Consider the following 16,153-nt stretch of genomic DNA (forward strand, 5'->3'; position numbering starts at 1 on the left):
GAAAATTTATTATTATTATTTTCTGAAAGCTTGGAAAGAAACATTGTAATGATGAATTTCATTTGTATTGGAATACCGATATCCGTGTTTGATGAAAAAATCATGAATTAAAAAGTGCTGTGAGCCCTTTGTTGCCATGACGCTCTCAGAAAGAGGATTAGCTCAGGCTTGGGAAATATAGAAGCTTCAGTATAGAAGCTTTTTGGTCTGGAAGGATTTCCTGATAATCCCCTGCCACGTTTTTTTTCAACTTGACGGGCTTCTTTTACCTACAATATGAAGAAGCAGCGACTACCAAGGAAACACAAGCGCAGATAAGGGAGAGTGGAAATTCTCTCACTGGAAAGAAAGAGGAACTTGTTTCTTTTTGAAGCCTCAGCAACTACTTTATCAGTGTACTTCTAGAAGATCTGAAAAGTATCAGTTATTAGCCTGCAATTTTAACATCTATTGATTTAATTTCTTTTGGCTCCCAGCTGACGACAGACAATGACAGCATCAGACAACAGCCGTCCTCTGAGATGAGAATGCTCCTTACGAGTTTTGAATTGAAGATCCTAATCTCATAGCTAAAGGTTCAGCAAAAGGCCTGTCTTGGATGGTACAACTGTTTTCTTTCACAAAGAAATCACATCAGACGTAACATTCAGTAGAGTAATGAAAAGATTTCATTACTTCTTTATATGCAAGCAGATATTAATTAGGAATTCTCATTGAACTTCAATCATAAAATTCAAATCAGCTGAGCCATTATAAACAGTTGATCTTTAGCTTTTTAGATTTGATTATTTTCTCTTTCCTGTGTTTGAAGGTGAAGGTAGATGTCCATGACCCTGACTTACATGTCTTTCTACAAAGCTTTCTTTCTAGTCTGAATTAACTCTCTTGAGTTTTGGAACCCTAAAGGAAGAAATACATATGGGAAACTCTCAGAAAGGCCTTAAGATGTGTGTTTCCTTCTTGGATGTGAACTACAGCTTTCACCAGTCTGTTCAGGAAAGGCAGAAGTGGCTCCAGCGTGTTACCAGGGAGACTGAAAACCTAATTTGCACGTGTCAGCCTGCTGCACTACAGAAATTAGTAACGATTTAATGATCTCTGTGAGATTCTTGTTGAATGGAAACAAAGAGCAGATATTGCAGAACCATTTCATACAATGATCCAATGCCAAATTTAGGATAAGTGAAGACTAAGCACAGAAAACAAATAATTAAATCACTAAAAATAATCGGTGTAAAAGAGGTGGCAAAAGCAAGGTCCTCACACATCTTGTGATAAGGAAGAAACGATTTGTGACTCCCAGCCACCTGCAGATGAAGCTTTCTTACCTGCTGACCAGGAGCAATCGCTTCCTACAGCTGGCAGGAGGGGAAGATTAGGACTTTGTGCTGTGCTCCAAAATTCACTGTTCAAGTGAAATTTCTGGGTTGATCTGCAAGTTATGAGGGTGCCCGTAGGTTCCACTGAGAGTGGCAAGACCCTGAAAACTGCTACCTGGTTCCTTGGGGCTGGTTCACCCCAGGCTTAGTGACGGAGATTCTGTGCAATCCACACAGTGAGACTTGGCCAACAATTCAACTAGAAACTATTTCTGGCATTTCTGCAGGAAAAGCATGCCAGGCTCTCACCATAAACTATTAGTTATTATTGTTACTACTACTTATTTCTGTAATTTGGATGAGAAAGACCTCAAAGGCATGAGAAACTAAGAGAAACAACTCTCCTAAGCTGAGGCTCAAAGCAAAGATGTGGCCTGCATCCATGGGTGCTGGAGGTAAGAAGTGTCCCTTGTGCACTGGCTGGCTGTCCTGCAGCAGAGTATGACTTCTAGTAAAACACTCACAAGTGTAAAAGTGTTTAGTGCAAGGGATGGTAGGCCACTTGCAAACGGAAGCTGTAAAAGTAATGGCATTAACTAAGAAAGGACCCAGATTAACCAGAAGTTATACCGACAAATGTCACTAACCATTCATCAATACCCACTGAAATGAGAAAATTAACCTAGCAAATTTTTGAGGGAAGAAAATCACCTACTTGTGAAAAGAGGTTAACCGCTTTAATGTGGAGAGCACATTGTATATGTCATCATCATCAGCTTCTTCTCCCTGAAAACGGAAGAAAATCCATTAAGAGAGTTCAGCCACCCAGCGCAGAACGTTCCTGCAGCGGGAGGAGCAGACTTCTTTGATGGTTTATGTTCACACCAAAACTGACTCCAGATTTTCCAGTGACTGACACACATTCAGAACGGGATGGGAAGTGTCTGTGTTTTTTTTTTTTTTAATTTAGATTTTACAAATCTGGGGAAACAACAGTCCAAGAATAAATATTGTGCAGCTCAACCAAAACTTTTCATTTCAATCTTATTTTTTGTTTTGGGCATTTAAAAATATCATTATCCTAAGATATTATGCAAACTGAACAGCAAATTCTCTTAGTGAAATAAGTGGCAATAAGGTACTTCAAAACCTAATTTTTCCAGCAACTTTCTGAAACAAGAAACCCACTTACAATATTTCTTGTCCATTTCACTTTGATCATTTTTTGTGAAAGCCTAACAATTAAGACATTTTCCTGCTTTCAGATGCAATTGTCAATCAATGTTTCTCTCATTATCAAGCTACTAGGAAGCCATAAAGCAGTGGGATACGTGCTGAGGTACAATTATGCACATTTTTGGATTTAAAATCTCTTCAAAATGATGAAATAAGCTTATTAAAATTAATTATTCTGCCAAGTATCACCCAGCAAAGAATATCACAAAGGTCAATGTGTTAAATCCTTGCTACTGCTGTTTTCTTGCTTGCTTTCTCCTGCTTTTCTCTGCTTTTTCTCCCTATCTTCCCTCTGTGTCACATGTCTGACCTCCCCACCCCCTTTTCCTCAGAGATCAAAAATTCTTCATTCTTCATTTCTCACAGGACTTTTAGACACAGCTTTTCTCTGAAACCCTCGGTCCTCATCCCTCTCTCATACAGGTGAATATACAATATGCCTGTATGTGGCATGTTAATTAAAGAGAGGAAAAAGCTTATTTTATTTGATATGCAAGCCTAAAATAAAGACTGTAGCTTAACTTCCTATAAATGCGCACCAGAAATTAAATGTATCTGCCACCGTGCAGAGCATGACTAGAAGAAGTGAAGAAAAAGATCTATGTAGCCCTTAAGTTATGTTTAAAAAGCATGAGAATTACAACAAATTAAGTAGCGCTACACAAAGTTACACTGATGTAAAGCAAGAAAAAATGAGCAACGATTCTATTCTAATTTAATGTATTCTGTCTTATGCATTTTGAAGGATGAATTCTTATGAGCAAATCCTACATACCTCCAGGTTTCAGACCTGTATCTTTATTTCATTCTTTCCAGAGCTCTTTCAACATGTCATTATAAATATTTTACTAAATCCTCTCTTCCATTCAAGACATAATCCAATCTTGATTCTGCATATCTGCATATCCATTTGGGACTACTGGAATCACCACAAGCACCAATGTAAATGCACCTTTCTCTGCATTTTTCATCAGCTTTCACCCATTCTTCCACTTAATTTCTTATGTGCACTGTTTAAATACCAGACTAAATTTTCAAAAGCAGAATTGTCCTGTGGTCTTTGTTTTTACAGCATCAATGCTTTGCAGGCTGAATGGCTAGTTCAAGGGATTTTCTACATGGAGAAACAGCTCAAAATAATTATGAAATAGTTGCTGCTGCACTACGTCTTCAGATGGATAATTTCATGACTTGGTAAGACGGTTTTTCTGCAGTTTATCATAGCATATTTTAGACAGTCTAACTCAATTAATTTTAAGAAAACAAACCTCCTGCAGCAGATCCTCTACCGAATGGTTGAATCGATCCACAAATTCATCGATGAGCTGGCTGTGGGCTATGTCAACTCTGTTCTGGATTGTGTATTCTTCACTACAGAGAATGCTGTAGGTCTTGCTGCAGGCTTCGAGAACGTCTGACTCCACGTGCTTTTCCACAACAAACTTAATCTGTTTCAGTAAGGCATCCAGATGCTGCAGATCAGAAAAGAAATTCAGCTTTCACCTTATCCAAACAATGAATCTCAAAGAAAAAGTCATTCAAAGAATTTAAAATCAAGGTCAGATTAGTAAAATGCCAAATGAAGGCACAGGCTGGTGTGACAGGAATAGTAATCAGATACCTGAGAGCACCCAGACGTGCCCCATGTACTGTACCTTTTCCATCCTGCCTGTGCTATAGATTTCCAGATCAAAATACTGAGGGATTTGCAAGAGATTTGCAACCTTCTCGGCATCAGCGGAATACTAGAACATCATAGAAACACAAGAAAAAAAACAGTGAAGTAAAAATAAACATCTACACTACATAACTAAACAATTTAAAGACAGTTGTAAATGACGGTGAGAGATACTTTGTTGAAAAATGTACCTTTGATAGCAACATGGGAAGTGCAATAATGAAATGCTCAGTCAATTTATTTCTGTCATCTATCTGAGTTTTTCTTTCTTTTGCTGTCAAGACCTGCAAGCAATCAAAAACACCTAAAGTAAATACAATTTCTGCATACAGCATTCATTAATTTTTCTATAGTTTGCATTACAAACAGAAATCCATGCAAGTATATTTTTAATAAATCAAAAGAGGAGGGAATAAAAAACTCAAACACATTTGGACCAAAGAGTGATTAAATGGGAGGACCATGTATCCTAAGAAGCCGTGATTGAAAAGGAAAATATTATATCATCCAGTATGATATTGTCTCCACACATCAACATTTTTGCAGGATTGAAATTCAAATATAACCCAAGTCACTGGAAGTTTTGCTATTGCTTCCAAGCAAATTGAGCTCTGGCTTTCACACATCAAACAAAGTGTTAACATAAGACCTCAGGGCAAACTGAAGTATAATTAAGAAAACCAAAACCAAACCACACGGTAACAGTGATTTTCATTAGCAGATTCAAGGCCTCATCTCTAAACTGGAATGTAATTCTCAGTGAGAACATACATCCAAGTTCACAGAACTCATTTACAAATTTCAGTGACAGATCTACTGAAGCTACTAATGCTGTCATAGCAAAACCACCTTGAAACAGGGAATAGAGACAATAATCAAACCAGCATGCTTCATGAAAGCTTAGATCTGGCTTCGTGGCTTCAGAGAAGGAAAGAATACTTTTGAAAATAAATGATGATAATAAAATACTCAAATTAGCTAATGATTTATGTGTAGCAAAGCTGCCAGACTGCACAATAAGGGTTACAAGCTAGAGTCAGAGAAGAAACTATTTCACAAGACGGTGAGTGCATCATTAGAAACCTGCTCCCATTTCAACTCCGAGATTATGCCAGCGAGATCACGAGAACATGACAAACCTCTCCTGACAAGTCAGAGATCCCTGCAGTTACCATCCCACAACTCATGATCTAACTGAAAAGAAGCAAAAGCTACATGTCATACCTACGTCTCTCTGAGAGGGAGGAGGAACAGCGGGAAACAAAACACGTGCCTGAATGACCGGTAGCCTATTCTGTCAGCAGGGAACCAAAACCACCATGGAAGTGAAGTGGAACAGGTTTGTCACCACAGCTCCTGTCCCCAGCGCTGGTGCCGCACCAGCCATGCCAGCAAAAGCCAACACAAACGCAGCAAGTCAGGCTCCCACCCCGAACCACCCAGACAGGTTCTGCTGACCAAATACTGCTAATTCAGTGGTGCTATTAATTAATCTGGGTCCCTGGGATGGTCTTGAGGCTCTTTTGATCATCCTTCAGAAGATGAAATTTATTTTATTGAAGTGTTTTCTTCAGCTTTGAATAAATACAGACATTGAAAATCTAAGGCTAAGCAATTTGCTGAAGTGAACTGTAGAAACCTGGTGAAAAAAATACCCGTAAAGCTAATAGTGACATTATTTGGTGCTTCAAACAGAAAATACAACCATGACATTTTTGTTAAATTTAAAGGTTGCTTTGTCTGCTAGAATAGTTTGCAGTTAGACACAAAACATAGTTAAGTTGTGCTGACAATACAGTCCTGGTAACACAGGGTAATACATGATTGTGTGAATTTGAGTAAGTGCTTTCATAGATTCCCCCCTCACCTCTGAAGTGTAATGAATTAGGATTTCTTAGAATATGCTTTATAAATTAAGGTACATAAAGTATGTTTAAATTGATTGCTTCTTGGAGATTTTCCCTGAGATGCTGTTTCTGGACATGAGGCTAACCTGCTTTTGGCACATAAATGTTAAGAAGCTAAGTAACTGCATTTAGATTAGCAATAAAGAATGCTAATTCTGTCTTCAGACTGCACCTTCATTAAGCCTAAGGCTTTCTTTAATAAACTAGTTAGGATTATTCAGAAGAGAACCTAACAAAAGTACCAAATGTTCACATGGGTTTATTTCATTTTGGTCTAACCTAAATACTATTATTGGGGACTATAAAAAAATCAGGAAAATACGTTTGGGAAGCTGAGACTCTTTTGGAATGTGGATGCTGAATTTATGGAGAATACAGTGGAAAGCCTGTTGATCACCCTGACCTTGTGATTTATACTGAAATGCTTAGAAGTGCATGCCCAGCCTCAGGAATGGAATTCCACTGATCCCCAGTCACTATAACATAAATGAAAGCGGCAGCTAGATTGCAATATAGTCAGGATGTTAAATTCTTAAGTTTTTAGGGCTCCCAGTGGAAGAGGCCAAAGAGGATGGATACATAATACCACAGATGCATTCAGGTTGGTCCCAGTCCCACCTCCAGCTCAGGGCTCAGACCAGGGAGCTCAGGACTTTGTCCAGCCAGGACAAGGACAGAAACTGCACAAATTCTCAGCTGTTCCAGTGCTCAACTACTCTCACAATGAAGGTACGGTTTGTTTTTTCTGCAAATTTTATGCTCAGCTTAGCAGCACATTCCTTTTTATGGAAGACAGCAGAGGTAATCTTGTTCTGATCCTGAGCTCTACACTTTCAGTTCTAATCTAGACTCAACATTAAGGGCTATAGATGCGAGTACATTATAGGTGTAAGCCAGGGGTATGATAAAAAGAACACCTATAAAATATTTTAAAAATATTTTCACGCTGTAAATTTATATTACTTGGCAATGGAAAACTCAAAATGGAAAACACAAAACCCAAACCTGTCCAGAAATTTCTACTATTTTTCTTCAAAAATGTTCAATGAAACAGGAAATACCAATTAGAAAAAATTGAATTCTAAAGTGTTAAAATATGGAATTGTAGGTAAACATTTTCTGTTACTATGGTAACACACAGAGGTCCCAGCTACCTATTGCAGCACCACTTACTCTCTTGCCAGTGCCTCTTCCTACAGGAGGATGCGCCTCAGCAGCTTGTCTGATGGTACACACCATCAGCTCGATCAGAGCACTCTCCTGCCGGTCAGACATTGCTGCGGAGGGAGGAGAACAAGTCACGTCAGTTCTGATGTGTGCAAGACATTTTAAAGATGACAGATCCGTGAATGCAGTTGTAAATCACGGGGAACAGTGAACAACACAGACGACGTCATTTTGTCCCATTTGTAAAACCAAGGCTTTTTTGCTTGCTCTACAAATTACCATTCGCATCATCTCAAATTGATATGACAGAACTGAATGAAGTCCAGAGTCTGGAAAAAGGATGAATGAAAGCGAATGCAACAAAGATCTACAAAATAAAAGAGCATCATGGAGGACAGAGATTGACTGACTATTCACTGTCACTTCCTTATAAAATATCCTTCCTGCTAAGGAAGTATTATTTCCGGTTTTCAGGCAGTACTTCTGGTCAAATCTAGAGGATCAAACCCCACTAGGCTACGCAGAAACAAAGAACCAAAGTGTCTGATTTCCTAAGGAAATTACCACATAAATACCACAATTGTAGCAAGTGGATACCAAAAGGTCAGATTTTGAAACACTGAGATGATGAAGCAGTAAGAGTACATTGATTTTTCAACCACTTAACCCCTGCGAAGGTGCCTGAAGCAGGAGAATCCTAAAGGATTATAAAGGATCTTGGATGACACTCATTACCATTAGGGACTCTTTGCCACCAGCCTCCCTGGCTCCCCTGTGCATGCAGATCTGTTATTAGCCAAAGGAGATTTGAAACTAACGGTGAAAGAATCCTCTTAGTTTTTTTTTTTCCTCTTGAGAATTCATTAGGTTTTAACATTGTCTAGAAAAGCTCCATATTTAATTAACGCTATCTGAAGTGCTAGTTTATTCAAAATTGTATTAGCTATTTAATTTATTGAAATGATCATGTATGTACTACTTATTTAAACATTAAGACAAGAAGCCCTATCCTTTAATATTAGGGAACCTTTCCTTTTAATATTAGGGAACAGCCAGCTTCCCCAGATGAAAAATGGAGTATGAAAATGCTGCTTTTGAAGCAAAGTGCATTAAAATGGATTAAACTAAAACCTTCTTCAAATTTGCTTTCTAAACAAACCACAACATAAACACCTCTATCACCCACAGTGAAAACACCTTTTTAAGGAATAATCAACAACATTGTGTGATATCAATACAGAGGTTAAACAAATACCTTCTTCTCCTTGGACTGGTTCCTCCAAGAGCAATTCTGTCATACATTCCCAGTCCTTCAGCAGTTCTTGTGAGCTCTCCCACAAACTGTCCACCAAATAGGCTGCGTGTTCGTGCAACTAGAAAATCCAAAGCAACCATGAGTACAGTGTTCTGGTACGAACACCAGTTCCTCAGCTTTCACAATCATTTGGCCATGGAGAGTGTCCTGGACATGTACTCTTACATCAGTTGGAAAGAAAATTCAGTTTGCAACTAACTCTGGAAGGCATTCTTCCAACTGAATGAGACAACTGCACGACAATGGGGATGCATTTTAATGGGAAATGGAATAAAGACAAATTGAGCTTTTTTTCCATAAAGCAGCTTGTTTGTGAAACAAAAAAAAACACAAACAAACAAACTTTCTCAGAGTTTTGACCTAGAAGCCATAAACGTACCTTTCCTCACTTTCTTACTGCATTATAAAAAGGAGAGATCATAAAAGTAATAGTGGTGATATATTCATTTTGAACAGGCGTTTATTTTTCATACATGCTGGTATGTGCTCAGAAAGCAGTAGCAGAAAACCTACTGATTTCAGGGGGTACAGAATTAACACTAACTTGAACTGCAAAAAAAGTTCTCATGTGAATGAACACAGCTATTGTAAAGTGAGAAAAATAATCCATAGGCTTCTATTGTTTTGTAAACTGTTCTTCAATCATCATCAAAAAGTAACAAGCACAATATGCAGATCTGATTTGCTTGCCTGATATGGGACTGAATCCTTAACCGGAAAACATTAAGAGTGTAGGGAAGGAGGTGTCAGTACATTTACCCCCTGTTGTGATTCTGACAGCTTTGGGCAAAATGTCATTTGCCACAGACCTTACTGAAGTCTGTCACAGGCTGACGTATTTCCTCTTCTGAACGCACACTCTCAGATGCAGAGCTTACATCTAGTACTGCGCAGACAGAAACTCCCAGTTCTCTAACTCTTTATTGAAATTGGAGCCATAATATTCTACTTTGTTTCTAAAAACTCTCTCAAAACCAGTAATAGCAAAAACCAGCCCTGAGAGAGAAGTGATCTCAAGGAGCAGCATCTGCCTTACAGGGGGAGGCCCTTTGCTCATCATGGCTTTGGGAGCAAAGCTGAGTCTTGTTTCTCCTCGGAAGGACAGACAAGCTTAAGGCCAGGTGACCCCCATCACACACACTCAGATTTAAAGTATTTTCACCAGAAAATATAATGATCTATTACAATCTAAGTTTTTTAGAACATGGAACTAAAAATACATTCAGATAGCAGTCTGAACGTTCACACAGGTAGTGACATTTCAGCCAGACCTAATTTGGAGCTTTATAAAGTGTTTCTAAAAAATGTTAACATTAGAACTGCACCTGAATGTTCTCCTTCCTTCTCAGCATCTCCAATTGCATTTCTTTCCATTTTCACGGTGAAGTGTCTTGTACAAGGCTTTATAATAATTAAAATACCTGATTGCAACACCTTTCCTTTTACTTTTTACACCAAAATATATTACCTTCCCTTCTGCAGAGAAACATTTCTGTCATTCCTTTCTTTCAGCCTTCCTTTGTCACCTATTTATTACCAAATCAAATGTATCATTTTTAAACCCTTCCCCCTCTATCTTTAGAGCATTCTGTACCTGATAGTTTATCTTCTCAAGTTTTCCTCCACTACCATTCCCCATCTGAATTACTATTAGTATGTGTAGCATAAAACTTCCCATTTTTGCTACCTCTGTAGACATAAACTATGGGCACAATCCCATCCCGAACGTGTTCATCAAACACTTATGTAGTACTGAGTGCAGTGGGAACATGCAAGGGCAAAACAAACCACGAAGAAGATTTTGAGTTGAATTTGCTTGATGGACAAGGAAATGGAGGGCAGGGTAAAGGGCACAGAGTATTTCTGAAATTGTGAAAAAAACCAAAACAAAACGACAACAAAACAAAGCAAACAAAAAAAAATCCAGGAGAAAGATAACTTGTTACTGCATGTTCATAAATCACTACTTAAATGCCAAGTTTTATTAAACATGTAAAGGCTAAAAATGAATTTTTTACCTCGCTTTCAAGAAAGAAAAGAACCAACATTCTAATAAGGTTTCCATTTGGACTATTTCGTCCCCTTCTCTTTGCTAGAGCCTCTTCTGCTTGGGGATCATGTCTGCTGAACAGTCTACAAATAAGCAAAAGGAGTTCTTATGTTTATCAAAACAAATCTCATTTCTGCAATAATATGATAAGCATTCATTCCTGATACAGTATATTTGTTCACAAAATAAGGTGAAAGTATCTCAAGCTATTTCTTTCAAGGGAAAGGGGGCATAACCTCTGCCTGTCTCAAGAGATGAACTTATCTTCAGAGTCTTCAAGTTTACAGGGCTTGAAGAATTTCGCACAGCAAAACGTATTTATATTGAAAGGCTTTGCAATGTTTTATATATTTGAATAATTTGTGTAGTTTTGCATTTTTAACTTATGAAGTCTTAAAGTGGTGGCAGCACTTACTCCACTAGTGCCGTAAGAACTAAAGTTGTATCTTCACTGGTGACGCTGACTGGGATATGGCACAAACTTACTTGACATCCCAGCAGCATAAAGAATAAAGCAAGCTATGATAACAGTCTTTTTTTTTTTTTTTTCAGGTAGATCATGCATTCTGCGTCAAGCTCCCTGATGCACGGCTAGTTCTAAACTACTCTCAAATTCGCTCACTTAAAGAGATCTCAGCTGTGTCTACATTATAGTCACAGCAATCATAGTTTTACTCTGAGAAGCTTGAAAACCATTCCTTGCTTTTGCAGTGAAACCGCACTCACAAAGCTCATTAGAAATACGAAACACAGTATCCTGGTTCACTACTGTAATTCACTGAAATGAGAAGGATGAGTTACACACATATTTTAAAGACATCACCTCTTGCTCCCTGCTTATCTTACCAGATAAGAACTCAGCACATCTGCAGGTGCTAAAATACCTCAGGACATGCACCTCACTGATCCTCTGTATTATTTGCTTTTCTTTGCTAACTACACAGAGAAAGTCTAGTGACTAGATTACAGGTAGAAAGTCATACTTAAATGTAAAAAATGAGGTGAGATAAACCCCACCTTTAATGCCTCAAGTAGATTCTAACTTATTGAAGTGGAGCGCTAGCTCCTACGTGTTAGCAGAGACCAGGAGAAAATGTGTGTTAGGAATGGGACAATCTCCTCTCAGTGCTGTCTCCCTTGAGAGACCTTTACAGAACACTGCATCCTATCTCGTTGTAAAGAAGTTAGGATAAAGTTTTGTCTTTACTCTAAGTGCACTGAGGTGAAGACATGGCTTCATTTACCTTTGAGGCATTTTTCAGAATTATTTTGTCACATGTTGATTAACAAAAGAATTTCAGCACATATTTTTAAAAAGAACCTAACCCTTTCCTGTAACTTGAAAAATGTTGTGTAGGAAACTAAATGTAACTGCATTCACAATTTTGAAATAAACTAGTTTCAAACTTTGTAAAAATGATGCCTGCCTATCAGGTAGTCCATCAAGGAGGTATAGGTCCTATATATATTAACATAACAGTAATTCAGCAAGAGCTGCGGGACTTAAATCAAATTTAGAGGTTTATGCTGCCTTTGTATATTTAGTCCTTGAGGAGTTAGGAGAAGTTATGTGAATTATAGATATAGAAAAATAAAAACTCACTTTCTTCAAGTCTTTAGGTCTTGAACTTAAACAACAGACTAAGTGTGTGCTTTAAATTAAATACCTGATTTGTTAAATTGGGCTATTTCACTCTATTGCTGCTTTGATTTTTGATCTTACCTCTCCTGGGAAGCAATCACAAATCTGGTCTGATTCCAGGCCAACTGATAACTTACTTTTTGTGAAGGAATTCTCCAGCTGCTACTGCAACAGGCCGGTGTGCTGAATACACCAAGTGATAAACATTCTCACAGTCTTCATTCGACAGAGCTTCTTCGCTTCCACTGAAAGAGTCAGAAAGTAATAAATGGTTTATTTCAATATCCTCACCTCCCATAACTTACTTTTGACAGCCACAAGATTGATTTCCTTTATACAAAATCCTAAATGGCTGAACACTGACTTCAAGGATCTTTGGTTCAATTTCCAAATACAGAGATGTTTAAGGTGCCTGTAAGTTTGTCTGATTTCCTTATTCCAGTTGTATCAATATAGACATAAAAGAACGTTATGAAAAAAATGTCATCACTACTTACAAATCTTGCCCTGCTTCATTACTTAGACCGTCACACTAACTACAATGCACATATCACGTTAGGATTGAATCATGGTGTGCATTTAGAACTACAACAACGCTGATACAATAAATTGTCCGTCACTTTTACCATTGTTATTGTACTGACTAGACTTAGACTCGATTTTCAACAACAAGGAACTGAATCTGATCATACCCTGCTGTGCTGAATAAAAGATGATTAAAAGATTGGGGTTTGTAATTATTTATTGACAAGAACAAGCCACGTTTTACCCTTTTTTTTGGTAAACGACGTGGCTGGGGTTTCTGCAGTTCCTGAGCTCGAGGCAGATTTTTCTTGGAGTTTTCTGAAACTCAGAAAAACTTCCATTTTTCAGCAGTATTCCTGAAAAATGCCTTGACCATGGAACAATTATATTCCATCAATGGTATCAAAATATCACCACTGTTGCACACAGGAATATTACTTCCCTCCTTGTTTAGTCAGCATTCATTGGAAACATTTATGTATCAGGACTCTATATGTAATAATTTGCCTTCATACTATGATTAATTTTTAATTGTCCATTTCCCATTATGACTGTTCATGACACCTTTTTGGAGTTCCTACCTGCCAGAATATTGCCCTGTGCTGTTCAACGTGACCCACATTCTTCTAGGGCTAAATGTATTTAGCTACGTTTTCATCACGCAACCAAGGAGGAAACAGGAAAAAAAAAAAAGTGCACTAGATCATTTTGGACCTGCGTTCCCAAATGCTACTAATAATGTAGGGAACAGATGTGTTCTACATCTCATTTGTGATCATGTTATATTTGCTTTAAAAATGTAACAGTAGAAACATTATTTCCTTTCTTCCTAATATTACAAGTCTAATATCTGTACAGCAGAGTGACACATAAAGATGAAGTTCAGACTTCTTTACTAAGAGGGAAAGCTAGTCTAATCCTTCACCCAAAGCCTGCACGTCCAAAAATGCTCTTTCAAGTAGTGCCACTGGGTATAAAGTATGATGCAGAAATTCTATACATCTGTTCATAAAACAGATTTTCTTTAAGATAGGTTTTACTGAATGTACAATAAAAGCTTAGCAGCGCTCCTCCAGCAGGACACTCGTGAGGCTGCTGTGGACAGGCTGGGGGCCTGGATAAAAAGTATAAATGCCCTTTGTGCCCTCCACAACAACAGAGGCACTAATAGTCTCAATACATTACACATTTTTACACTATAACTACTGTATTTCCATGAGATGGAATAACTTACTTTAGCTTCGTGACCATATTATTACATATTCAGTTCAACTTCATATGAAATGTAAAGTAACAGATTCACTTCATTACACAAGCAAAGAAATCAAGTCAAATATTACTGGCTTAGGAAACTTTCAAAGGGAATATATTGGTTTTGAAAAGTACTTACTGAAGTATTAGCGTGACTAATCGAATGGCTTCCACAGCAACATCATATTCCTTATCAAGTGTCATTGATACAATGCGATCCTGAAAAGGAATTTTATTACAATGACAAAACAGAAACACACAGCTATCAGATGAAGAATCCTATAGCTACAAAATAAATACTCTCGGGGAGAAAGATCTTTCAGCTAGACACTTGAAAGCTGTTTAATATTCAACCATTTAATGTGCATCTGAGGAAGCTGCGTGCTGTACGCACAATGGAACAACAGGCAAGCACACAGAAATGGCAAGGGCTTAACAAACAGTCCTTATACTTGTGAGTTTTTCAGGAAAAAGCAAGCAGACCTTGGGGCCAAAGTACTGTCCTGCACTGCTCTTATTTAACAGCTCTTTCCTGAAAAGGAATGTACTAGGGTTGGATGACAGCAGAAGAGTTGCATCCCTTTATCCTCCTGAAACAAATCATCTGAGAGCAATGAATGCTGCATATATGCATGCTTGGAAATACTGTGAAAAAAACCAAACACACACCAACACCTGAATATATGCATCTGTGTATTGCCTATAAAGTTGTGGCTTTCACACCTAGCTACATCTTAAGGTTTGAAGTTGATCTCAAGAATTACACTACAGAACTTCTGCAGGCAAGTAGGAAATTCTGTGACTTTGCTTTGTATTTTCCTAAACTCTTTCTCCTGCAGACAAGCATAGCTATTTCCAATCTAATGTAATGATTTTGTAACTTCTAAGGACCCTGCAGTTATGAGAAGTCTCCTAAGGGTTTCTTTCTCCTTTGTTTCAGTTTGCTTACTGGCATCTAAAAATAGATGTGATTAGTGTATGTTGTCCTCCCCATCTGGGAGGAATTGCTATCCATCCATAAAAATGCAATATGTCTTGATGTTCTTTGCTTGACTGATCAAGTTAATAAAAAGAAATTGGGCCATCTGAAAATAAAACTTGACTTCTCTGGCTTGACCTGCTTCAGGAAGGACTAGGTACTATATGACATTTTGGGATGTGAAAAAATACAAGTCAGCTGATGGAAAAGCAACAAGGGAAGTGTTAGGAAACAACAGTGGAAGTCACCAAGAACAGATTAACACAAAACAAAGGTGTTGACCTCTTTTCTCTACTATTCCAGGCATTTAAAGGTTGAAGGTGAATATCACACAACTGATGTTATTTCAACATTGAAATGTGGGGCCAGTATGTAAAGGATGTATTGTGGCTGTCCCAAGTGCTACCTTCTCAACAAAACCAGGTCTGTAGAGACACTTTGTGTCACTATGACTGAATGCACCTCTATCCATCACCATTAAGTTCCTGGGAAACTGCATGCATTTAACTTTTACATCTGGACAGTTTTACAGATTGTTGAGAAGTCCATGAAGAGACTCAAACAGTGAGACAAGTTTCCAAACAAGAAACTCTGTGTATGGACATGACAAAACATTTGTTCTCAATTTTTCCTAAGGTCCTGGACAAGGAACAACATCTAATATTATAACAACAACATCAAGAGAAAGAACAGCCAGAGATACTGATCTTAAAAGTTTCAGTGAAATGTCATATATTCCCTCAAAGTGTATCTTGCACTCCAAGAAGCCACAGGGAGGGAACTGCACACAAGTATAAAACTCCTCCTGCATCTCTGAAGAAAGCCTGGGAGGGACCTTCTCTCCTGCCTACAGTGCAAGAGCTGCTCTCTGGAGTCCTTTTGGACTTTGAAACCGACAGATGCAATAAGGTTTTCTTATCCAAAAAGACTGTTCTCTCAATTTTTCCCAGAAACATCAGGCTTAAAATAAAACGTGGATGCATTATTTCTTATTTTCTAACAGCAGGTCTGTGTGATGGCCACTGCCAAGCAGGCACCAAGACCTTTGAAAATGAGACCTAAACACCTAATGCCTCTGGAAGGT

General features: G+C 38.1%; 1 protein-coding gene across 1 annotated transcript in view; it reads right to left on the reverse strand.

Moving 5' to 3' along the window:
• The window catches only part of STAG1 (STAG1 cohesin complex component), a gene marked incomplete at its 3' end in the record, with an annotated part of 135,277 nt that overhangs the window by 34,523 nt on the left and 84,601 nt on the right, over window positions 1-16,153 (reverse strand). Inside the window, exons 11-19 of the mRNA XM_080349552.1 lie at window positions 14,230-14,309; window positions 12,452-12,559; window positions 10,641-10,755; window positions 8,563-8,680; window positions 7,314-7,417; window positions 4,425-4,517; window positions 4,211-4,300; window positions 3,824-4,027; window positions 2,035-2,105 (exon numbers count right to left, since the gene is read on the reverse strand). Coding sequence (XP_080205678.1) covers window positions 2,035-2,105; window positions 3,824-4,027; window positions 4,211-4,300; window positions 4,425-4,517; window positions 7,314-7,417; window positions 8,563-8,680; window positions 10,641-10,755; window positions 12,452-12,559; window positions 14,230-14,309 — 983 coding nt within the window. The remainder of the gene's footprint in view (window positions 1-2,034; window positions 2,106-3,823; window positions 4,028-4,210; window positions 4,301-4,424; window positions 4,518-7,313; window positions 7,418-8,562; window positions 8,681-10,640; window positions 10,756-12,451; window positions 12,560-14,229; window positions 14,310-16,153) is intronic.

This window comes from Nesoenas mayeri, assembly GCF_963082525.1.
Source record: "Nesoenas mayeri genome assembly, chromosome: 9".
Classification (NCBI taxonomy): domain Eukaryota; kingdom Metazoa; phylum Chordata; class Aves; order Columbiformes; family Columbidae; genus Nesoenas; species Nesoenas mayeri.